Consider the following 21,228-nt stretch of genomic DNA (forward strand, 5'->3'; position numbering starts at 1 on the left):
ATCTTTAAGTCATATTTGTGGATTGTGTTGTATCGACTCAGGCTTGCAACAAAAAAAAAAACTAGAAAAACAAAAACAGCAAAATGATAACAGCAACAGTGAAAAAAAGAGCCATGTTGTGCTGTACCTGCTTTCATCTCTCGTCCTGCTTGTGAATGAATGTGTCACCCTGTTTCAAAGCAATACACAAAACAGTGTCCACAATACACACAGAAAAAGAAATGCCATCAAGCTTGGTAGAGGTTGCCGACTTTAGATCTTCTCGCACGCAGAAACATGTACTTTATTTGGTCTTGTATCACTGCCTCTTCAAGTCCTCCTCAGTTTGGGCCATCGAAATGAAAGAATGCTGTGGATGTTTTTATCTGTACTTTGTGGTAAAACAATAAAGGGTAACCAACAATCAGTCGGGTCTTGATTTGAAGATTTAAAAAAAAACAAAACTAAACTAAATATACTAACTAAATATGTAAAAATAACAGGAAAGAAAGAGAAAGAAGTTAACAGCCATTAACTTTCTATCACTGCTTCTACAGCCAGGGTCCTGTGGATGCTGGAGTCTATCTGCTTAAGAGCAAACACGGGCTTACACCCTGGAGCCATATTATAGAGGCAAACAATTATATACACACATTCTTACAATGCCTGTAATATTAAAAAAAAAAAAAAAAAAAAGTAGTTAACCTATTGTGCATGTCTTTGTGCTATGGGAGAAAACCACATAAAAATGCAGACATAGCGAGATACAAACCTCACACAGAGAAGCCGAGCCTCAATCGAACCCATGAACTTCCTGTAATGTATAATATAAATAGATGAAAGAATATGTCCTAAGGCTTCTTTTAAAGGTTACCTGTAATGACTGTCAAAAAGCAACACATGAAAGACTCTGCTCTAACATAATTACATCATATTGTTGATTTTCTTTTCATCATATTATTATTGAATTAGTCATTTTAATTTTATTTATTTGTCTATTATCTATTTTCTCATACTCTGGAACAAAAAAGGAGGACGTCTCCCCAGTCATCACTACTCACATTTCACCAGCAGAGGGCAGAAGCACCCATCACGACCAAATGATGCGGATTCCCAAACGCACTTCCAGTGTTGTTATATAACACACTCACTGGCTTCATTAATTCTGTCCCTATCCGTCTGCTTCCAGTTTTGATTGTTGCTCGCAGCAACTGAGGTCTAGAATTTTAGGAGAATTCAAATATATGTTTTCCTCTCACACGCATTATAGATTATTGTGTAAATTGTGAAATGTTTCCACTGATATGGAAAAACAGTCTGTACTGACAAGAACATGTCTTTCATTGAGGAACCTGCTTGATGTTTGCACATAACACTGCTCATTGTTGATTCTGTTGTTGTCATATTTCACCATACACATGCAACAAAAAAAAAAAAGAGTTTGGCCAAAGTGGAGGAAACTGTTTATTGCCAGCAGCATTGACTTCAGAACATAGAAGCATAGATGTAGGCCAACAGTGACAGCAACAGTCATTGCACCAAAAACAATAACCATTCCTCACGTTTCAACAAGAACACAATAAAACGGAGACACAGTAAGAAATATAGATATATGCATGTTGGTAAAGGATTGATCATCAACACTGGACCTATTGGTGCCCTTCTGTGGGCAACATTCGGACATGTCAACGACAAGTCATCGTTTTTCATCATAAACGTGGGTGTTCTTACAGCAAATTCGTCAGACAGCTTGTTACAATGTTTTCAAAAACGGGCTGTAAACAGTGTTTATGGGGATAAAATGAAACAAACGTGCCTCATGTTAATAAAGTGGCGCGTCGCCCAGCAAGCGTCCATCATTGCAACAGTTCACGGTGGAATTCCATGAAATCTTGCTCAGCAGCAGACAGATGGCTTCTCGGAGGTAGAACATGATTTCATATCGAATAAAGGCAGGTGTTTTCGTTTCAAACATCGAGCAACAAGTAGCGGCAATTTGAAGAAAGATCCGTCCGATATGTGGAGATCTTTGATCGTGTTCTACCAGGCAGTCTCTGTTGAGCCTCTCACTGCCCAGGCTCTCCTAAAATAGCGGGGTTTTTCACGTTCGGTTTGGCCTGCGAGGCCTGCCACTGAGTCCTCCGCGGCAGGAGCGCACACACCTGGGCCAACGACAACCCCACACACTGACGCAGTCAACCCGAGTCCATGATCCAGCTCCGCTCGCCCCGCGTCTCCACTTTAGTGCACCTGGACTTCGTGTGGCAGCAGCTGGCAGCCGCTGTTGACGTGTGTGAGCACCTTCTGTTTGAGCTGGGCCACCTGCTCCCGCAGTAGACTGGCGGTGGACGCCAGGTCGGTGTTGTGGCTCTTGAGCGTCTTCACCTTGTCCTCCAGCCGGGAGATCCGCTCCAGCTTGCGCATCCGACACTTGGAGGCTGCGATGCGGTTCCTGAGTCTCTTGCGCTCGGCCTTGAGCCGCTCCTGAGAGTCAATGTCGATGGGGGACAGCGGCGGACTGTCCCCGAAGCTCTGCACGTCCGGTACCGTCTGGGGCTCCTCTTTCAGCGGCTGGACCCGCGACAGCTCCGCCGGCTGGTGTTGCTGCGGCGGCGGTACCGGTACCGCCCCCAGATGGTGAGGCGGCGGCGGAGGAAAGGGGACCGTGTCCGTGGAGTAGTTGACCGTGGTCTCGAGCGGCACGCTGCCGTAGCTGCTCAGGTTGGTGTACACCGGCAGGTCCGGTTGGACGGTGACGGGCGCGATGTTGGTGCCCAGGTCCAGGCTGTTGCTCGCCGCCCCGGCGGCTCCGCTCAGCTGGTTCTGCTTGTGCAGGTCCTCCAGTGCCTTGACGAAGCCCTCGGCGAACTCCTGCTCGTCCGTCACCGTCTTCGGGTAGAGGAACTGGCTGCTGGTGGGCGTCGTGGTCACCATGCCGTTGGACTGGATGATGAGTCGCTCCAGGTCCGGTGAAGCCAGCTTGAGCAGCCCCAGGTCCGGCGAGGTGAGGATGCTCTCCGCGTCGCGGAGGTGCGGCTTGAGGTCCGCCTCGTCCGCCCCCAGACTCAGGTTCACGTCCTTCTTCATCATTATTTCCGCGTCGGGGATGTTATACTGTTTGGGCCCTGCCTCAGAACGAACCGCGGCCCATAACCTGACCTCACAGCGATGTGGAGCCTCCTCAAGTTCAGCCTGGACGTCTCGGCCGCTCCGCTGAGGCGTTCACTGCTCTGCTGCTGTGCGGGAGGAGCGAGTGAGCTGACGGGCGGAGCGCCTCGAGCTTTTCTAGGCTCGCGCGTTCCATTATGTCACATCGGAGCACGCGCATTGGCCAGAAACTACGTTTTCCGGAGTTTTATTTAATAACGCGACAACTCGAGTAGAGAGCGCACAGGAAGGAAAAGACGTCTCACTCTGCGGCGTTTGCGTCTTATTTTAACGGCTTCTTTCATCAAGAGGGTTTGCGGGGGTCTGCTGGAGTCTCATCCGGCTGCCATAGGGCGAAGGCAGGGCACACCCTGAACAGGTCGCCAGTTCATCGCAGGGCCACATAGAAAGACAATCAACATTCGCATTCCCTCAATTTTCCTTACCTTACCTTACCTGTATGTTTTTGGACTGTAGGGGGGAGCTGGAGAACCTGCAAAGAATCCACACAGACACAGGCAGAACATGCAAACTCCACACAGAGAGTCCACGGGCCGGAATAGAACCCATGACCTTCTTGTTGTGAGGCAACAGCACGAATCATTGCACCACCGTGTCACCCACTCATTAATTCATCTTCTCTACCCGCTTATCCTTTATCCAGGGTCACGGGGGTCTGCTGGAGCCTATCCCAGCTGTCTTAGGGCGAAAGAGAGAGAGAGAGATTTTATTTGGTGGTGAAAAAAGATTACAATTCTGGGGAAAACGGGACGGGTGGCAACCCTACCTCACATGCATGTTTTTGGAGTGTGGGAGGAATCCGGAGAACCCGGAGAACATGTAAACTCCACACACAAAGGTCCCAGGCCCGGGCCCCTAGAATCGAACCCACGACCTTCTTGCTGTGAGGCGGCAGCGCTAACCACTGCGCCACCGTGTCGCCCATCTACTGGACAGTATTTCAGAAATGAATCTCTTACAATTATGTATTTAAAATCCATAGAAAATATAGAATAATCAACAAAAAAAAAGACTTGTGCCCGCCATTGTCGACTCTCAGGCTGTTTTTTTTTTTTTTTTAACCATGGTCATGTCTCTGCCTGAAATTTTCACCAAGCGCTTCTTGTCGAAAGCCAGGCCGTATTTGGACATCCACTGGACGTGTTAGCCGCCGCAAGAATGTTGTGAAATGATCTGAAGGGGTTTCCCACAGACTATAAACTGCATCACTATGAGCAAGGCTGATATTTTTCAGGTATTGCTTCAGTTTGATGAGAGAAATGCTGCTCTGGTTTGCATCACAGGAACCAAAAATAATTGTTGGCCTGCTGTCTCAACTGTACACCATCTATTTATTCCTTGTTTTATAGTTTCTATCTATAATACAGACATTCTTTCTGGGTGATGTAAGGATATATCCTGTAAGAAAAAGAAAAGTACACACCCGATTATAGATTACAGAAGTTGCTGTACTTCCTCAAATTATAAGAGTTGTTGTATTTTTTTTACCCCTACTATTCAGTCGGCTCCTCATGCTAAATTCAAATTATAAGTAGATTCCTTTATTTTCCTAAATAGTGTTCTGACTAGTGACAAAGACCTATTCGCTCAGACACCTCTAATATCCAAGCAAACTGCTGATTATGATCTTTAGTGGAGAGAGCAAATGCTCGGTCGACTCGCTTGGCTTTTCCTGTATTACAAGTTGTGTGTTGTTTGAGGGCAGTTTCAAAATCCTCTTCTGATGTTTTTGTGGACTATTTGTCACTTTTCAGGTTTCGCATTTAAGCACTGAAATAAATCTACTTTTATTTCTGTGGTTTTTACATCCACATGTGGCGTGTAATGGTAAATATATCCACATTAATCCTGATGTTACAGAAATATGCTTCTACCTGTAACAGTTGACTGTTGCAGAGTAGGTCAATTGGCAGAAAACTCTAAGAAAAATCACATTTCCCATGTTAAGATTGTTTTTGCTTCTGTTTGCAAGGTTATGGGTAACTTGACGTCGAGTAATTCCTCTGCTCAATAGATGATCTTTACTCTGTATATTATCACCATGGAGAAAGGAAGGAAATTACAGTTGGAAAATTGAGCTATGTACGCTGTTGTTAGCTTCTTGTCTTGGAAAATATTACCTTTTGTCAGTTTTATTTTATTTCTTTATTTCATACAATTTAAAATGGGAATGAATAATTCAATTTATCAGTATTTCTATTACAGACCCTTGTTTTATTTTAAACTCTTCTTTTGTCTGAAACTATTCTGGTTTTAACTCTTCCTCTGGTTAGGATCTGGTCTCACACCCAACATGCCCATCAATCACATTCTAAAATTCATTTTCCACTCAGAAGCTTTCATTGTCCACAACAGATGCTGCATTCCGGCGCTGCCATTTCAGAAACACGGTGCTCCATAACTGCATCTGGCTGCACTTTGTGGTAGGCTAACCAGCCTGTTTTGCAGACAGACAACCCTCTGCATACTGGGACAAATGTGTCAACTGGCAAAAAAGACCAAGAGGATTATTTTGCTGATGGGCCAGTTTTGTTTTTGTTTTTTTCAATTATGTAACAACTTGATTTTTTTTTTTTTAAGAAAATATCCATTTTCCTTGTTCTTCAGACTTCTTAACAAACTTTGTTTGTTTGCAGCTGATGTTAATAATATGAGTCTATATAAGGTCCAGAGTCATTAAGCAGATATTAACTGACATTAGACTCACAAAAGTGGAGGTATATGATAACAGTTAGCTTTATTTTTTCAGCTGAAATGTAACCGTAAATGCAAAAATCATTGTTTTCAGATAGAATGTTGCATAAAACTACTTCTTTATATGATGATTATTTATATTTTCTGAAGAATTTGTTCCAAAGAAAATTGCAAAAAAAAATAAAAAAAACCCTCTCAAATCCAATCCAACTATATAATCAATGAAGACTCTAAGAATGCAGAATCAAACATCACGTTGCAGCTCATTAACTACAAGAGCTGGTTCTGGCTTGTAAAGGGTTACACTTCTGTCTGCGTCACAAGTAGGCCCCATCCATCACTGCACAGCTCACTGTGGGTGGATCTTTTAACGCCGCGGCGGAAATGAAGGTGGGTTGGTGTTGGTGTGAAGCAGGGAGAAACCAGCAGAGGATATTTTTGACCGACTACAGTGTAACCATGGTGCTGAGCCTGCAATCCAGAGGGAGGGATTTCAAAAATGCTGATTGTGTTTTAGAAAATGTGACCAATAAGGAGAGTTGGAGTGCTATTTGTCTCTGTGCATTTAAGGGACAAGACACAAAAAGAAAATACTGATTTGATGGGGTGGTTATGGTGGTGGTGGTGATGATGATGATGATGATGATGATGGTGATGATGATGATGATGATGATGATGATGATGATGATGATGATGTTACATTAAAATCAGTCAGTGTTTCAAAGTTCTTTCTTTATTTCTAGTCACCAAGAAATATTTTTTTAAAAGCTTGCCATAGAAAATATTCACGCTATTGCATTGCAATGAGTATGCACTTGATGCATCATGTGAAAAACCACTATTGATCATTACTAAAATGTGAGTCACTGTGGGCTGATGAATAAACTCGAGCTCTAACTCATTTTTGATCAGCGACAACGAGCCAGTAGTGCAAGTCGAGGCAGAGCAGGATGAGCTGTTTGGAATGTTTGCCACTGGTTGGAGTTCCTCACTGTTTCCTAGCAACATGTGGTTGACGCCTGGCTTGTGTCAGAGGCGTTAGGTGCCAGAGTGCCAGATACATGCCAGTTCTTGAATGGATAGTTCACCCCAAATTGAGATTTCACCTGTCTGCCACTCACTGACGTGTTGATGGAGACTTTGGTGAGTTTATCTGATAATAAACACAACTGTTCTTAGGAAATCTATTGAATAATGCCCATGGTAACAGTGGACAAATGTAAATAAACAAAAGGAGAAATTCAACCCAGTGTTTTTAACCAATACATCCGCTACAGCCACCTCACCAGGAGGGCGTTCACTTGAGTGTGAATGCAACACAGAGAGCAAATTCTCCCTCATGTTGAAATCCTCCGACATGTTTTTGTGTTTCTTCCCCTTTGGCATTTTAAATAACATCAGCAGCTCACCATGGAGTCGTTGGCTGGAACTATTTCCTTTATGAAATTCTAGAACAGTACAATGGATTTGAAAATATGCCAGAGCCGCCATTGACAATGTCCTGAGGCCAACTGTGTTGAAACTTAGAGTTTGGGCGAATTATCCCTTTAATTGTGCAAGAAACCAAAGTGCCTGAACCTGCATTTCAACATTTCAGTGAAGAAATGGAGAATTTGTTAAATTAACCTGAGGGACTTTTGACTTTTCTTGACAGTGTTAATGGTTTTAGCATCTGGGGCGTTCAAATCATGCTCTCCATTGAGCAGTTACTGCTTAGTAATTCATAGTTTCAATAACAATGTTGACACGCGAAAGTACTTTGTTTTTGTGAGTGGCAGTAAACCTGCTCCACTCGACCTGCTGACGTAGTTTCAACATGTAGGTGAAGTTTCATGCTAACGGAGAGAGCATAACTTTGGTGAAGTGTGTGCATGCGAAGCCGCAGTGACGATTCGCTCACAAACACACACCAGTGATTTTCACCTCGTCAACCACAAAACCTCAGCACACGTTTTCTGCTACAAACATCAGCGCTGGTAGAAAATCGACAGCGTTTGATATTTGGTGAAGGATGATGTTTTCCATATTCCTGTTACAGTAATAACGTGGGTATTTCTAGTTCGGGGGATGAGCACACACCAAACATTCTATTTTCTCATAATTGAGCTTCATCCCCTGTCCTTTTAAAATATATACATGTATATATGCATATTTTTTAATATATATACACACACATATATACACACATATGATATATGTCTATATTCTAAAATATTTAATATTATACAGCACATACCTGTACATTTTATTACTTTTAATTCTACTTTATGTTTAAATATTATTTCTGATCTTTTGGACAATTTTAGGTGGTTGTGAACATTAGGAACATTATGCTTTTTTTTTTACTTCAGTGTTGGTTTCCATTCATTTTCCATCTATTGTGAAACAGAAAGATGCAAATTTCATTTAATGGAAAAAAATTACCTTCCACCCCTAATTTTGATTTCACCCACAAAGCTTAACTGTTTATCGCATTCGTATGGTAACGTTTCAATATATCCTATTAATCTATTGTAGAACAGTGAACAATGAAAAAAGGGAAATCCCTTCTATGTCTGTCACACGCCAGTGTGACTTTTATCTCAGCCACAGTTGTTCAGAATAACTTGTGTTAACGCAGTGCTTTGTACTAATCCACATCTTCTACTGTTCAGTTCCAAACAAGTTAAGGTGCTGCTTTTGAGCTGCTGAGGCCAAATAAAAACTACCGACAAGGAATTTCTCATTTAAAGTGGCAGCTATCAGAAGTGTCTGATGAAAGATGCAGATTCTGATTGCCATCAGTTAAAAATCCACCAATAATTTAAAGTTTTAAAGGTAGAAAATTCATATTTTTCCTCACAACCTCTCATGCGGCTTAAGGTTATCCCTGTTGGCTGACTTACCTTTGTGTCATATAAGTGAGCAGTGATTAAACATGCTGAATAAAATCACAAATCAACCAATGCACCTAATCGCATCGCAGGCTGTGGCTATGCTGTCGTGATCTACTGCAACCTTCAGCTCACATATTTTGGATTTGATTGGAGTTGGAGTACTGCCAACTCAAGGTAATCTTAAATATTCCCCGACGGGCATACTGTTGTGGAGTCAGCAGCAGAAACAACCAAATGACCTCATTCTTAGTCATAAAGTAGTCACCAACGCCTCACGATGTGAGATTGCTTAAGATTGCAAAAATGCAGGTGAGAATTGGGGCAGTATGCCATGTATGTTTTTTTAAGCATGTTTTTAGAAGCATCTCTACTCCAGCAGAGCCGATTTAAAGAGTTTAATTTGAGTAAGGTTTGATCATGGTGGAGTCCCCTTTTTTGCCTGAAAACCAAAATTCCTGCTGTGTCAGGCTCAACCAGATTGCACACTGTGCCGTCTGAATTTCATTTCAAATAAGCATTAGTTTGCAGATCTAAACGTCCACCATGGGGGTACCCACATACTCCACCTTTTTTTCCCGCTGCTGTGCAGCTCCAATATTGATTGCGTGGTACTGGGCTTATGTTTGCGAGAACATTCAGAATCCCATTGGCACCAAAGGCAAATGCCAAATGAAGATTTCATTCATAAGAGATAGAGACTGGGAAAGTGGGGGTGTAATCAGTAGTGGATATGGGTGTGTTTAAATGATCATCTGAAAACCCACACAGGCTCCTGCCAGCACGACACAGCAGCACAAGAATAAATTAGTCAAAGCAGAATGGTGCATCACAGCCTTGTCTTATCAGTTTTTCTTCTAAAACGTGGTGCAAATAAGATCTTGACATAGAATATTCAGGAGTTTAACCTGAAATAGTGAGTTTAACCAAAAAGCTTGTGTAAAGGCAATATTGTTACAACAAACTATTAGCTGTATCACACCACCACTAAACATTTAAGCAACCAATTGAAGTTTTAGAATGGTTTGATGTATACGACACAATATCAATTTATATACATATCTGAATGATTTATGCTTATATATCTACATCTTTTGTGAGATCATTACTGTTAACCCTACAACTCACTCTGGCCTGTCTCTCTCTCGCTCTCTCTCTCTACATTTTTTTTTTTGTATTTCCTTCTCACCCCAACTGGTTATAGGCAGATGACGGCCCTCTGGAGTCTGGATCTGCCCTAGGTTGCTTCCCACAGGGGAGTGTTTCCTGGCCACTGTCGCACTTTGCTTGCTCTGGGGGCCCAGATGTTTTTTCTCTCTCATTGTACAAAACGCTTTGAGACGTCTTCGGATGTGATTTGCCACTGTACAAATAAAAATTGATTGATCGATTGAGTCCTGTTGATCATGTAGATGCTACGTAGGACATCACCTAAACAGATTTATAGATCAAGCCACCCTGCCTGGCTTCAGCAAACCCACTTGATATTGATTAAGTGCAATAGGCACTGGTGGCACGAAATGTCTCCATTTGTCTATGTTTGGTTGGTTTGATTGTCACAGTGAAGGTTCCTGGTGTGATGTTACACCAAAGGAGGCCGAGCAGCATTGCAGTAAGCCTGAGCCTTGTTCAGGTGCTAAACGAATGCGGCAGTTGTTGCAACAAGCAGTTTGATCTACAATCAGCATCAACAATGCAAATTGGCAGTGGGTGGGATGGCACGGCTAACTGGAACTGGAACTGGATTTGACCTTTTATTTTCTCATCCCGTGTTATTTTTTATTCGTTCCACCTTCTCTGCAGTTGTTCCTCCCATATAATGTATCTCAGCTCAGCCAAAGGGCTGTATTTTCGAGCATAACTCTAATCACTGCTGATATTCCTGTGGGTACCATGAGCGCTAAAATCTAAACTCTACGCAGTGGGTGAATGAGATGGTGTGAAGCCTTTCTTCTGCGAAAAATAAAAGTCTAACTAAATACAGCAAATAGATGCTACATTTCAAGATAATAAATACGCTCGGAAAGGTGCAGCGTTCCTGTGAGGTGAACGCAGAGGAAGGTGCACAAGCGTAGAGGGCAAAGTCTTCCTGGCAGTGCTGTGATTAGATGCGGTTCCATAAATATGTTGGGCAGCACGGTATACTTTGTGCCCAGTGGTAAAAATAGGTCTTCTTCCCAAGGGAAGTGATGACGTCTGCAGCCTGCCTGCATCATCGGCCGCGAGTCGGCTCCATGCTCGCAGTGAAGGAGACACAGTGTGGGTGGAGCATTGGGGATCGCCATGGCAACACACACAGAGTGACGCAGGTGAAGGCAATTGAAAGGAGGAGAGGCGGTGATTGGACGGCGACTGCCGTGGTGTGTGACTGTGGATATAAGAGGTGTGTGGGTGGAAGAGACGATGAGGAGGAAGGGGAAGAGGAGGAGGAGGAGGAGGAGGAGGAGGATTCGAAACCCTGGCACTGAGGCTCGAGCCCACATCCCCAACGCGCGCGCGCGCGCACACACACACACACACACACACACACACACACACACACACACACACGCACATCCTAAACCTGCTTGTACAGAGGCCACAATTCAATCCATCAAGCAAATTTGATTCAACGCTTTAGAGTTGATGTCAGAAAAAGTGAAAAAATAATCCAATTTATTACCAATCTTTGATTATTATTTATTCTTTGACGTATTATTATCTAGTATTACCAAGAAGAAGAACAAGAAGAAGCAGCTGTTGGTTATTGTGCTCCATCTCTTGCTCATTTAGCTCCTCCTGTTTCTGATTACTTCCTTCACATAACAGTTTATATAAAACTGTATTTTTGAAATAAAATCGTATTTTCGCAAATGAAATCATTTGCCGCAGCTACAAAAGACTGCGGCTTGACGCTGATGCAGGCCGGCTCTCCAGTGACATCTGTTGGCCAAGCCTGGAAGAGCAGCTCTATTGCTACTAATCTCTCACAATACGCTTGAACTACCTCGGAAAGCAGAAAGTGACGTCACTAGCATGCAATTCTTCACTTCCTAACTAATTGTTGTACCGAACAGTTTCTGTGCAGCGTTCGCTGACAGACGTTGTGGTGTAATACGACACCTAGTGGCCAAATTCAAGAAAATATTGTATACGTGTCCACTTCAAACGACTGGTCGATGAACATGAATATTGATGTCTGTCTTGAGCACACACATTTAATTTCTCAAACTATACTGTTGAAAAAGAAATTAGGCTTTTTTTGGATGATTTTACTATAATAAATACAAAAGCTTTATCGTCATTATATAACAAAATTGCAAAATCATAATGGAAGGCTAGCCATTGCAACAGAGTACGCTGGTTCGTTTTTGATGGTGGGAGGAAACCAGAGCACCAGTAATAAATCTGCATGTAGATGGCGAGAACATGCGAACTCTACAGAGGAAGAACCAGGGCTTTGGGATTTGTATTCTGGACCTTCTTGCTGTGAAGCCACAGTGCTAACCACTGCACTGTGTAAAAATATTTCCAGTAACTGTTATTGAATCACAGTCAAAAAGGCAGTTTTAACAAAAATTGTTTAATTCCAATGTTCTTGTGTAAATAAATTACATTGTTGGCTTCTTTCTTTTGGTATAAAACAAAATGAAGCCCAACCAAGATACAAGTTGTACTTACACAGTTCAGGCATAACAAAATTACATGTTTATGGGGAATTCGAAAAATCATAATGTGTCCACTTATGTCACCAAATATGTGGCTCTACCAACATGACTGGACAACTGAAAGCAGGGGAGAAGTTGCACACTACAGAATAAGACAGAACAATAAAGAAAAAAACAACATGCAAACGAAGCTGGACTTTTACCTCAGGAAAAAAAGCTAAACTAACTAAAAATAAAACCTGCATTCCAGTGTGCTAACTGTTTTATACATTACAATGTATAATGTTAAACAATCTTTCAGTTATAATGACACACATTTTAAACTTAGAGAACTGGAATATGGTCACAATTAAAATCAAATACAAGTGCTGTAAAAAAAAAAAAAAAAAAAAACATCAGTGCAAAAGCACAGCTTCGTTAGTTTCTCCCACTGTTCCGTCTGCAATGGCCACTTCTGAGAAACGTCGCAGCACAACTGAAGAATTACAGTTCTAGGTTTAGCTGTAGAAGTGTTAATGTTGCCTGTCAGTGTTGGTTCTTCATTCCTTGAGGTTTCCCTGGTTTCTTATCCTGCTGCTGCTGTTGCTGGCCTCGACCCGGGCCAGTCATTCCTCTGCCACGGCCACCAAACACACCTGCCGCCAGAAAATTGCACAAGTTTTACTTCAGCCACAATAACTTCTTCTTTTAAATAAATAAATGCCGTACCTATAAATTTAGGTATGGCAACAAAACTGTGGAAAAGAGGTCAAACTCACAATAACAGATTTTATACAAAACATGGTGTTAATGTCACTGTTGTAACTGGACTTCCACGTCTTACGAGCACCACATAAGGAAAAATATAGAGATGCTATGTTGTGTTCTTCTTGTGCTATAATTTTTAAGCAAGAGTACGTTGCCACCAAAATCAACCATCGATGAAATTTCCATCCATAAAACGGAACAATTTTTTAAGTCTACATTACTTACATGATGTGATTTACACATGTCTATAGGTATAGAGCTGCAGATACTGCATGTACATTTAATTCTGATAATATACCAATAAATACGGCCACGATGCTTACAAAATTGTACAGCTTTTGTATTACCCTAAAAATTAACACAAACAATTTAAATGCAACTTTTACAATTAAAACACACACTGATTAAACACAAGTGTTGCAGCAGAGTTTAATTAGCTGGAAACTTTTTCTCTCACCTCTGCCACCTCCTCCTCTTCCCTTGCCCTGCATTTTGTTCTGCTGGGAGCCACCTCGCCCACGGCCCTTAGACACCACCTCTTCCTTGACCATGTCGATGATCTCATCTGGGATGCGCAGATATTTAATAGTGCTTCCTCTGATGTAACACTCGGGCATCCTCCAGAACTTATCTCCATCCTGTCAAAGGGCACAAGAGCAACAGTTTACTACTGAACACTACCACTTTATTTGTTTTTTTTTTAAAGGAGTGAACTTATCGTATCAAAAGTACTAGTTTTACCCTAGAGGTGCAGATGACTTCTCTTAGGTTGATGTTCATCCAGTTGTCACAGCTGACCAGGTGACCGTTATACGTCTCTCCGTTCTTCAATTCCACCAGCTGAGAGAACATGGAACATGAACAACTGGTCCCTTTGGATGATCGGTTGTCTGCACAAACACTCTAGGACAGGGTTTACTCACCATGGGGTGGTTCTGGGTCGTCTTCAGAAGGGATAACGGAAGCTACAAGAAGAGAAAAAAATATCATCGGCGTTTATACTTACTTCAAAACAATCGACCATCATTTTTGTGCATACAAAATTTCCTACATACGTAGACAACTTCAACTTCAATCGGTTTACAGGAGCATTTGTGATCTCAGAACTCATTCTAAATCATCGTATAATTTCGACAAAAAAATGTTTAATTAAAGAGAGTTGCATATCAGGTCACATTTTGTCACTTAACATGTAATTATTTACTCAAGTTTCATTTGCTGAAATATTGACAAAAGTGATCTAATTAAACATCATCATTAAATGTTAACTTGTGTTAAGTTTCATAGGCGGCGAAAATAGCACACGACGTTTGAAGTTAGCAAGCATTCTTAGCATTGACCAGCGTTGCCGCCAAGCTAACACAGCTAACTATAGCATCACAGTCGATCTGCGAACACAGTTGTACGTAGAGTCATATAGTTACCATTGTGCCAGATTATCCTTGTGTAATTACTTCACTTGCAGTATTGTCTTTTAACAATTGTGAGCACTAACTTATGACACCGTCCACTGTTTAATTTCTTCTTGCTATAACGATCTTCCGGTGCACTGAGAAAAGGTACCGTGCGCAAGCATGGCCGCAGGTTAAGATAGTTCCCACTAAACTCATTTTCGAATAATTAATTTATAAATTAATCTTTTTCACTGGCAGAAAGTAGTGTTTGCATCATATAATAAAACTACAAATTGCTACGGATGTAAATTAACACTTAAATAAACGCAATGATTATTAAACAAATTATATTATATTTGTTATACAAATACATTCCCAATCAATACCGTTTTTAAAGAAGGAATTTAGGAATTGATGAATGTGTAAAAGTCCACCAATAGTTATAAAATGAAAGGGAAGGGTTGGCATGAAGGCCAAACTCTGTGTGGGAAATAAAACATTTCACCACTTTAAAAAATACACAAAAGAGCCAAACCTTTTGTGTGTTGTATATTAATACTATTTAGAATCTAAGCATATGTAGACTCTGGAACACTTCCTTCACAGAAAAACAAGTGGTTTTTCAGTGCAATCCAGAGGGAATTCACTGAACGTTAATTATTTTTTTATTTTATTTTATTATTATTTATTTTTTTTTAGGAATGGCAAGACATAAATAGAAGAAAACGACCTTGTTTATTCAAAACCAACAAGATGTCTTCACAATTCTATATTGAGCAGAAATTCACATTTAGATACATTTGAGTTTCAGACCTGACGCTCATGGAAATTCCTGATCAGATCGACAGCTTTCCCCAGCTACTGTCTTTCAGTAAAAAGGGTTATATCAACCAAAGATATATAAGAGGAATTAAGAAAACTGAAAAAATAAAAATAAAAATAAAAATAAAAATAAATAAATCTTATTTTGCAACTGCAAATGGAACAGTTCTCGTGTAATAACAATAATATTGTTATTAATGTGCGGTGTTTTTTCTTTTCTTTTACATTGCATTCACTGAATAAAAATAAATAAATAAATGCAAAGCGCTTCCGTAGTTTCCCCAGGGATTTATTAGCGTATTAATTCCCAATAGTTGTTTCTCCTTAATCCGGTCCTCTGCTGCTGACGTAGGACGTCACATGTTACGTAGCCCAAGACAAGGGCAAGTTGGATTCTGTGGGTCCTTCTGCGTGTTTGGCAGACGCAGCCAGGAGTCAGCTGAGAGGGTCTTCCACTCTCCCAGAGGGGTCCCTGCTTGAGATACGAACACCTAAAAGACTGCTCAGCCGCCAGTCACAGGGCAGGAGATGGACAACAGCAAACGGACTGTGGTCGTTACAGGTTTGTCTCTTCTACTTGTCGTTGTTGTTGTTGTTGTTGTTGTTGCTGCTGCTGCTGCCATTCCTGTTGCTTTGTCGCCTCAATGAACAAACAGCAGACTGAAGTGGGGAAAAGTTGCAGTCGGCGGGAGGTGAGAGGCTGTGCGAGCGCGTAATGGCGTCAGACTCTCCCCGTTTCTCTTCTCTCGCCGCTGCCGTCGGTGGAATGTCTCTCAGGCAGCTTGTCCGTAACCACAAGCAAAGAGGCGTCGTCCGCATGATTTCCGAATGCTGACCGGATGGGTGACATAGTTCTTGTCACTTCAAACAATGACAGCCATGCGTGTTATTTCCCCCTCACAAACATGTTTTGCTCTTTAGTTAAGAAAGAACACTGTAATATAGGTTTCGGACAGAGCAACAGAGCAATATAATACTATGCACTATATAGACAATATACTATTTGATAGTCTGTACTCTGCTATGTTCTATACCTCAGACAGAGATGCTGCAGTTTAAATTGTGTTGCATTGTTTAACTTGAGAGAATATAAACCTTATCACTTACTTTATGGCTGTACATTATTTCCTCTGTAATCCATGAACGCACCCGTCCTCTAAATTTTATTGGAGATGTTTCAATTTTCAAATCTAAACACATTTCACAGCAGGGGCGGTAGAACACTCTTTCCTTAATGAATTGCGACTCTTTTTTTTTTTTTTTTTTTTTTTTAACTTCTTGAGACGGAGGACTGATGAACTTGCAGCAACTTGGACATAATATTGTCTAAGGGGCAGGAGCTGCACCCTTGTAGGGAACGTTTTGCAGGCACCTCCAGACACAAAGGGTTGCAGGGGCTCCCAGGCCCAGCTGACAGAAGATGTGAGATTGCTTGGGAACAGCAGCCTCACAATAGCTGGCTGGCAAGCAGCTGCCGGCCCCCTCACTCTGCTTCTTTTCAGCGGCCTGTCAGACAGACTGATCCCCCCTCCACCCAGTCCCCAGGGACCCGCTGACCCTTAGAGTTGTGGAAAAGCATCACTTATAGGTCCCTCAACAAACACAGCAGAGTGAATAATCCTAGACCAGCTCATGTGTCCTGTTTTTCAGCCAAGTGATGTTTCAAGTGTTTTGGGGTTTTTTTCTCGTTTTTTTTTAAGATGAATTTTATTCTGGTAGGTCACGGAAGACAACACAGACCACGTAACGAAGGCAACAACATGATGTGTGATGTGTGTGCGTTGCAGGTTTCGGACCATTTGGAGAGCATACAGTCAACGCCAGCTGGGTCGCGGTACAGGTTTGTTCTGATTCCATTTTTCTGTCTCAAAAAAAAAATCAAAGCTTACGCATAAGTTGTGTGTTATGGTATCCACTTCAGTCTGTCTTTACACAAATATGATGCTGTGAAAGCTGTTGAAGGCTTCCCCTTGATCCCTCTCCGGACAAGCGTGTGCGTGCGTGTGTGTGTGTGTGTTGGGGGATGATGACGGTTGTCAGTATGTCTAGACGGACTTGATCAGGATATTAAAGGCAAACAAAGGGTCGCCTTGCTCCGAGGTCACCGACGTGGTCAAGGCTCTTTTCAATATGAGTGGGGGTCAGTGGCCAGGGCTGTTTGTCTGCCGGCTGTGATTTTTTTTTTTTTTTTTTTTGGAAACAAATTTGTCTTATGATTACATGTGACAGCGTCTTTTATATCATGCCTTTCACAGACGTGTCTTAGTTTTAAAGACAGCTTTGAAAGCACAGTGTAAACTTTTAATGGTTTAAGAAAAATCAGAAGGCTTTGGACCAGAACATTACATCTGTTTCAGTCTGATATGCTTTGTGCAATGTAACTGTGTAATTATTTTGAGTATTTCTTTGCAATACAAAGTTGTTGTTTTTTTAATTTTGTTTTTGTGCTGAACCAAAAGCCAAAGTTGAATTCAGGCTTAACGTCTTTGTTGATTTTGATGTGACAGGAACTGAAGAAACTGGGGCTGGGCAATGAAGTGGACCTGCACGTATCAGAGGTTCCTGTCGAGTATCAGACGGTGCAGAGTCTGGTTCCCTCACTGTGGAAGCAGCATCGTCCCCTGGTAAGATGAGAACATGTCCGACTCGTAGTGTTTGCATCGCTCTAACACTCTGACTTACACATTCATTTAAGGGCTATGCCCAAGTTCTTGTAGGTGCCTCTATTTTTAAGTCATTAGCTTGAACAATAGGTTTGAATATGTTTCTTTTGGATGCAATTTCAGGAATACAGATTTTAGCTTGAGATGCGTTTTCTCTCTGTGTTACATGTTGTTGTGCAATATTTACGCTTTGGTTATTTTGTGTCATATGTCCCAGCTGTCTAAGTCATGTTTTAATATGCAGAAATCAATGAGAGACACACTTTAAGTCCACTGCACTTAACCAAATGATTCTGACTTGCGCATGTGTTGCTTTCTTACCAGTTGGTAGTTCATGTCGGAGTCTCGGGTATGGCCACCACTGTCACGCTAGAGAAGTGTGGCAGAAATCATGGCTACAAGGGGCTGGATAACAGCAGCTTCTGTCCGGATTCCCACTGTTGCATCGTGGGAGGTCCGGACTGTATCGACTCAGTTATTGACATGGAGTCAGTCTGCAAGCGAGTAACAGCCTCGGGCCTCGGGGTTGCTGTGTCCGTCTCCAAAGATGCCGGAAGGTAATTATTTGCTTGTTCAGCTCAAGTCAATGAGAGAAATATATATGAATGTGTACACATAAACTTTACGTAAACCCCTTAAGAGGAACTTGAACTTCTGGTGCAGTATTGTTTTGTGCCTTTTCAAAAGTTGTCATTATGTTTTTTCATGTTCAATAGGTTCTTAAATCTATAGACAAACCATTGTATCTTGAAACTATATGCAACTTCTTATGTAGTGTGGGAAGGGTTTGGGATAATGATGCAAATTCTGTTTTTTTTTTATTATCTTATCTCCAGAACAGTATAGGTTGCTTGTAGTGGGGTTCAAATTTCATTCAACTAAGAAACTTCATGTGTGACTGCAAGTTGGCAGTGGCTAAATTGCTATTTTTGCTGTGTCTTGCTAAGTCGCTGTATGCTGTGTTGTCATCTGTGGCAGGTATCTGTGTGACTTCACCTACTACACATCGCTGTACCTTAGCCACGGCCGCTCTGCATTCATCCATGTGCCCCCCCTGGGAAAGCCTTACAGCGGTGAAGACCTGGGCCGAGCGCTGCAGGCTATCGTCTGGGAGATGCTGGAGCTTTTGGACCAGGCGGAGGAGAAGATCCACTGTCAGCAGCACTTCCATTAGGTTACCTGCTGGTGCAGAGCCGCCTTTCTATCCTTCACCAAAAGCAAAAAAAAAAAATGCACTTAACCACAAGTAGCCAAACCTTTTTTTAAGATATATTTAAAAAAAAAAGAAGAAGAAGTTTTTACTTGGAGAAAATGTGACGTTATTTGGTTTTGAATCTTTTCAGGATGTCTTTCTTTGGTTTTAGTGCTTTATGGTTTGCTTGATTAGGTTCTGTTCCATTTTTTGTTTTTTTCCATTTCTCCCAGTTGTGAAGAAGGTTTGAGCAGAGGTCACAAGCTGACCCTCAGTAATCTCCTCTCACTGCAAAGGAACATTAAACAGCATGGCTTTGAATTTTCTAATATGTGTCTTTGGGGGGTAAAATACAGAGCACACAAAGGAAGTGTAGCTTACTGTAGTTTATATGCTGAGTGTGTAGTGTGACACATGCAACAGCTGGCAACTCAGAATGAGACTCCTATGAATGCACCTTTGAGGGTGATGGTTGTTGAAGTGGTTGTAGAAGTCACATCTGGGCAAACTGTGAATGTGTTTTAAACGTCTTACCATACAGTTATTTCACTGTCATTGTGCTGCATCTTCATATTCCATATTTTATTTTATTCAAAGTATGTTTTGGTCAGTGGGTCTTTGCATAACGGCTTGACTGGTCAACTGATCAGTGTACATGACTTCATCATGTTTACACTCGAAAGGATTCACAGCTAACTGACTCTCAGTTTTTCTGTAAACTGTGATCAAATCCTGCTTTTACACACTCAATGTTACCTTTTCTCTTAATAGGTTTTTCTTCATAAGAAGTTGTAAGTTATTATTTTTTTTTACAAAGATTATTTAAATCAGGGAGTGTGTTGGTTCCAGCTTATATTTTCCACCAGTTTGCCGGTCCAATTCTGACAGAGGGTTCTGTAAATTTGGACGATGCACCCCCATGCTGCTGCAATTATGATTTTATAGATCAAATTCAGTGTTTCACTTTAGTAACAAAATTGTTTGTTATTTTCTCTTGTTTGTTGAATTTCTTCACTCACTAATTAGACCAACTTAATTATATGTTTAGTGCTTCTCATCATTTGTTTAAGTCTATGGCAACATCTACGACAATATCTCCCAAATCTTCCTAAATGTACAAAACCTTTTTCTGTCTTTTTTTATTAGGCTACTAAACCGTGTGGTTTTGCTTTCTTCTTTTTTACCCTGGGATTTGATTGGCTGAGAGAGGAATATCAGTTCAAAGAGTATTCAGGGTTGGGTCTAAGCTTTTATTTCATGGCACTTTCCTTTTATTTTTCATTTCTACGTTATCTGGATTTAAGACGGCAATGTGAATGCATACATCTTTTTTTTATTATTATTATTCTTTTTTCCTACACACATACTGTTTTATAAATGTAATTTCCATGGCCTGTTTGAGGAAATTGACTAAATGCACCATCTGGTTATGTGTTAGTCAGGAACGATATTGCTAGTGACTATAAGCAGTGTCTCTGATTTGAATTGCTGCTCACTGCCATGGCTTGAACCACAGGATTGTAACCTTGCAGCACTTGGCTAGGTAGAAAGTTCATTAGACATGAAATTTCTTTTTTTCATTTGCTTTAAGTCAAGTCTTTATTTTGTGGTTTAAAAAAAAAAATCTCCAGAATTGTTTCGTTGTTAGCCAAGGCTTTGTTTTACGGTCCAGAGCTGCCACAAAATTTGTTCTCATAAAAAAAAAAGGGGGGGGGGATCTAACCTCACACAAGGTGATGTCCTTGACTCTTTGCTGTGCCTTGTTGTTGTTGAGGAGTTTTATTAAGAGCCTTAAAATGCTCATTGGTCACTTCAAAGATTGCTGCCCAGTAGGTGTGTTGCTACCTCAGAGATACCTTTATGTGTGCTCTATTGTACAACAATATTGTACCATCATGCTTTATAAGGAGGTTTCGTTGAGAAAGAATCCTCCAATTGTTTTTTCCTGATGTTAACAGCACAATTTGGCTTTACAAATGGAAAGGCTTTGGAATAAAGAGCATTAAAAAGTTGTTATTGTTGTTTGTCATTACAGTTAAGATGTTTGCA

General features: G+C 41.3%; 3 protein-coding genes across 3 annotated transcripts; 1 reads left to right on the plus strand and 2 right to left on the minus strand.

Moving 5' to 3' along the window:
• Positions 1 to 1,430: 1,430 nt before the first annotated feature.
• LOC142885906 (transcription factor JunD-like) lies at positions 1,431 to 3,249 on the minus strand. Its single transcript, XM_076022703.1, has one exon. It carries the CDS (start codon positions 3,067 to 3,069, stop codon positions 2,221 to 2,223), a length of 849 nt encoding a protein of 282 aa, XP_075878818.1. The 5' UTR covers positions 3,070 to 3,249; the 3' UTR covers positions 1,431 to 2,220.
• A 9,008-nt stretch (positions 3,250 to 12,257) lies between these two features.
• Positions 12,258 to 14,705, minus strand: lsm4 (LSM4 homolog, U6 small nuclear RNA and mRNA degradation associated). Its single transcript, XM_076022704.1, has 5 exons — positions 14,533 to 14,705; positions 14,032 to 14,073; positions 13,850 to 13,948; positions 13,566 to 13,746; positions 12,258 to 12,996 (listed from the first exon to the last, which is right to left on the minus strand). The coding sequence occupies exons 1-5, from the start codon at positions 14,533 to 14,535 to the stop codon at positions 12,887 to 12,889; spliced, it is 435 nt and encodes a 144-aa protein (XP_075878819.1). The 5' UTR covers positions 14,536 to 14,705; the 3' UTR covers positions 12,258 to 12,886.
• Positions 14,706 to 15,637: 932 nt separating this feature from the next.
• LOC142885908 (pyroglutamyl-peptidase 1-like) lies at positions 15,638 to 21,187 on the plus strand. Its single transcript, XM_076022706.1, has 5 exons — positions 15,638 to 15,886; positions 17,112 to 17,164; positions 17,832 to 17,948; positions 18,312 to 18,544; positions 18,966 to 21,187. Exons 1-5 carry the CDS (start codon positions 15,853 to 15,855, stop codon positions 19,159 to 19,161), a joined length of 633 nt encoding a protein of 210 aa, XP_075878821.1. The 5' UTR covers positions 15,638 to 15,852; the 3' UTR covers positions 19,162 to 21,187.
• Positions 21,188 to 21,228: the final 41 nt, after the last annotated feature.

This window comes from Nelusetta ayraudi, unplaced genomic scaffold (assembly GCF_046127955.1).
Source record: "Nelusetta ayraudi isolate G7.1 ecotype Tasmania unplaced genomic scaffold, CSIRO-AGI_Nayr_v1 ptg000013l, whole genome shotgun sequence".
NCBI lineage: Eukaryota > Metazoa > Chordata > Actinopteri > Tetraodontiformes > Monacanthidae > Nelusetta > Nelusetta ayraudi.

Bases quoted from the DNA above. Each gene is read 5' to 3' on its own strand.
- lsm4 (XM_076022704.1), bottom strand. The intron at 13,949-14,031 runs GTGAGTAAACCC...ATGTTCTCTCAG, and splicing joins CGACCCAGAACCACCCCATG to CTGGTGGAATTGAAGAACGG. The intron at 12,997-13,565 runs GTGAGAGAAAAA...TTCTGGCGGCAG, and splicing joins AAGAGGAGGAGGTGGCAGAG to GTGTGTTTGGTGGCCGTGGC.
- LOC142885906 (XM_076022703.1), bottom strand. From the start codon at position 3,069: ATGATGAAGAAGGACGTGAACCTGAGTCTGGGGGCGGACGAGGCGGAC.
- LOC142885908 (XM_076022706.1), top strand. From the start codon at position 15,853: ATGGACAACAGCAAACGGACTGTGGTCGTTACAG. The intron at 17,165-17,831 runs GTTTGTTCTGAT...TTGATGTGACAG, and splicing joins CCAGCTGGGTCGCGGTACAG to GAACTGAAGAAACTGGGGCT. The intron at 18,545-18,965 runs GTAATTATTTGC...CATCTGTGGCAG, and splicing joins GTCTCCAAAGATGCCGGAAG to GTATCTGTGTGACTTCACCT.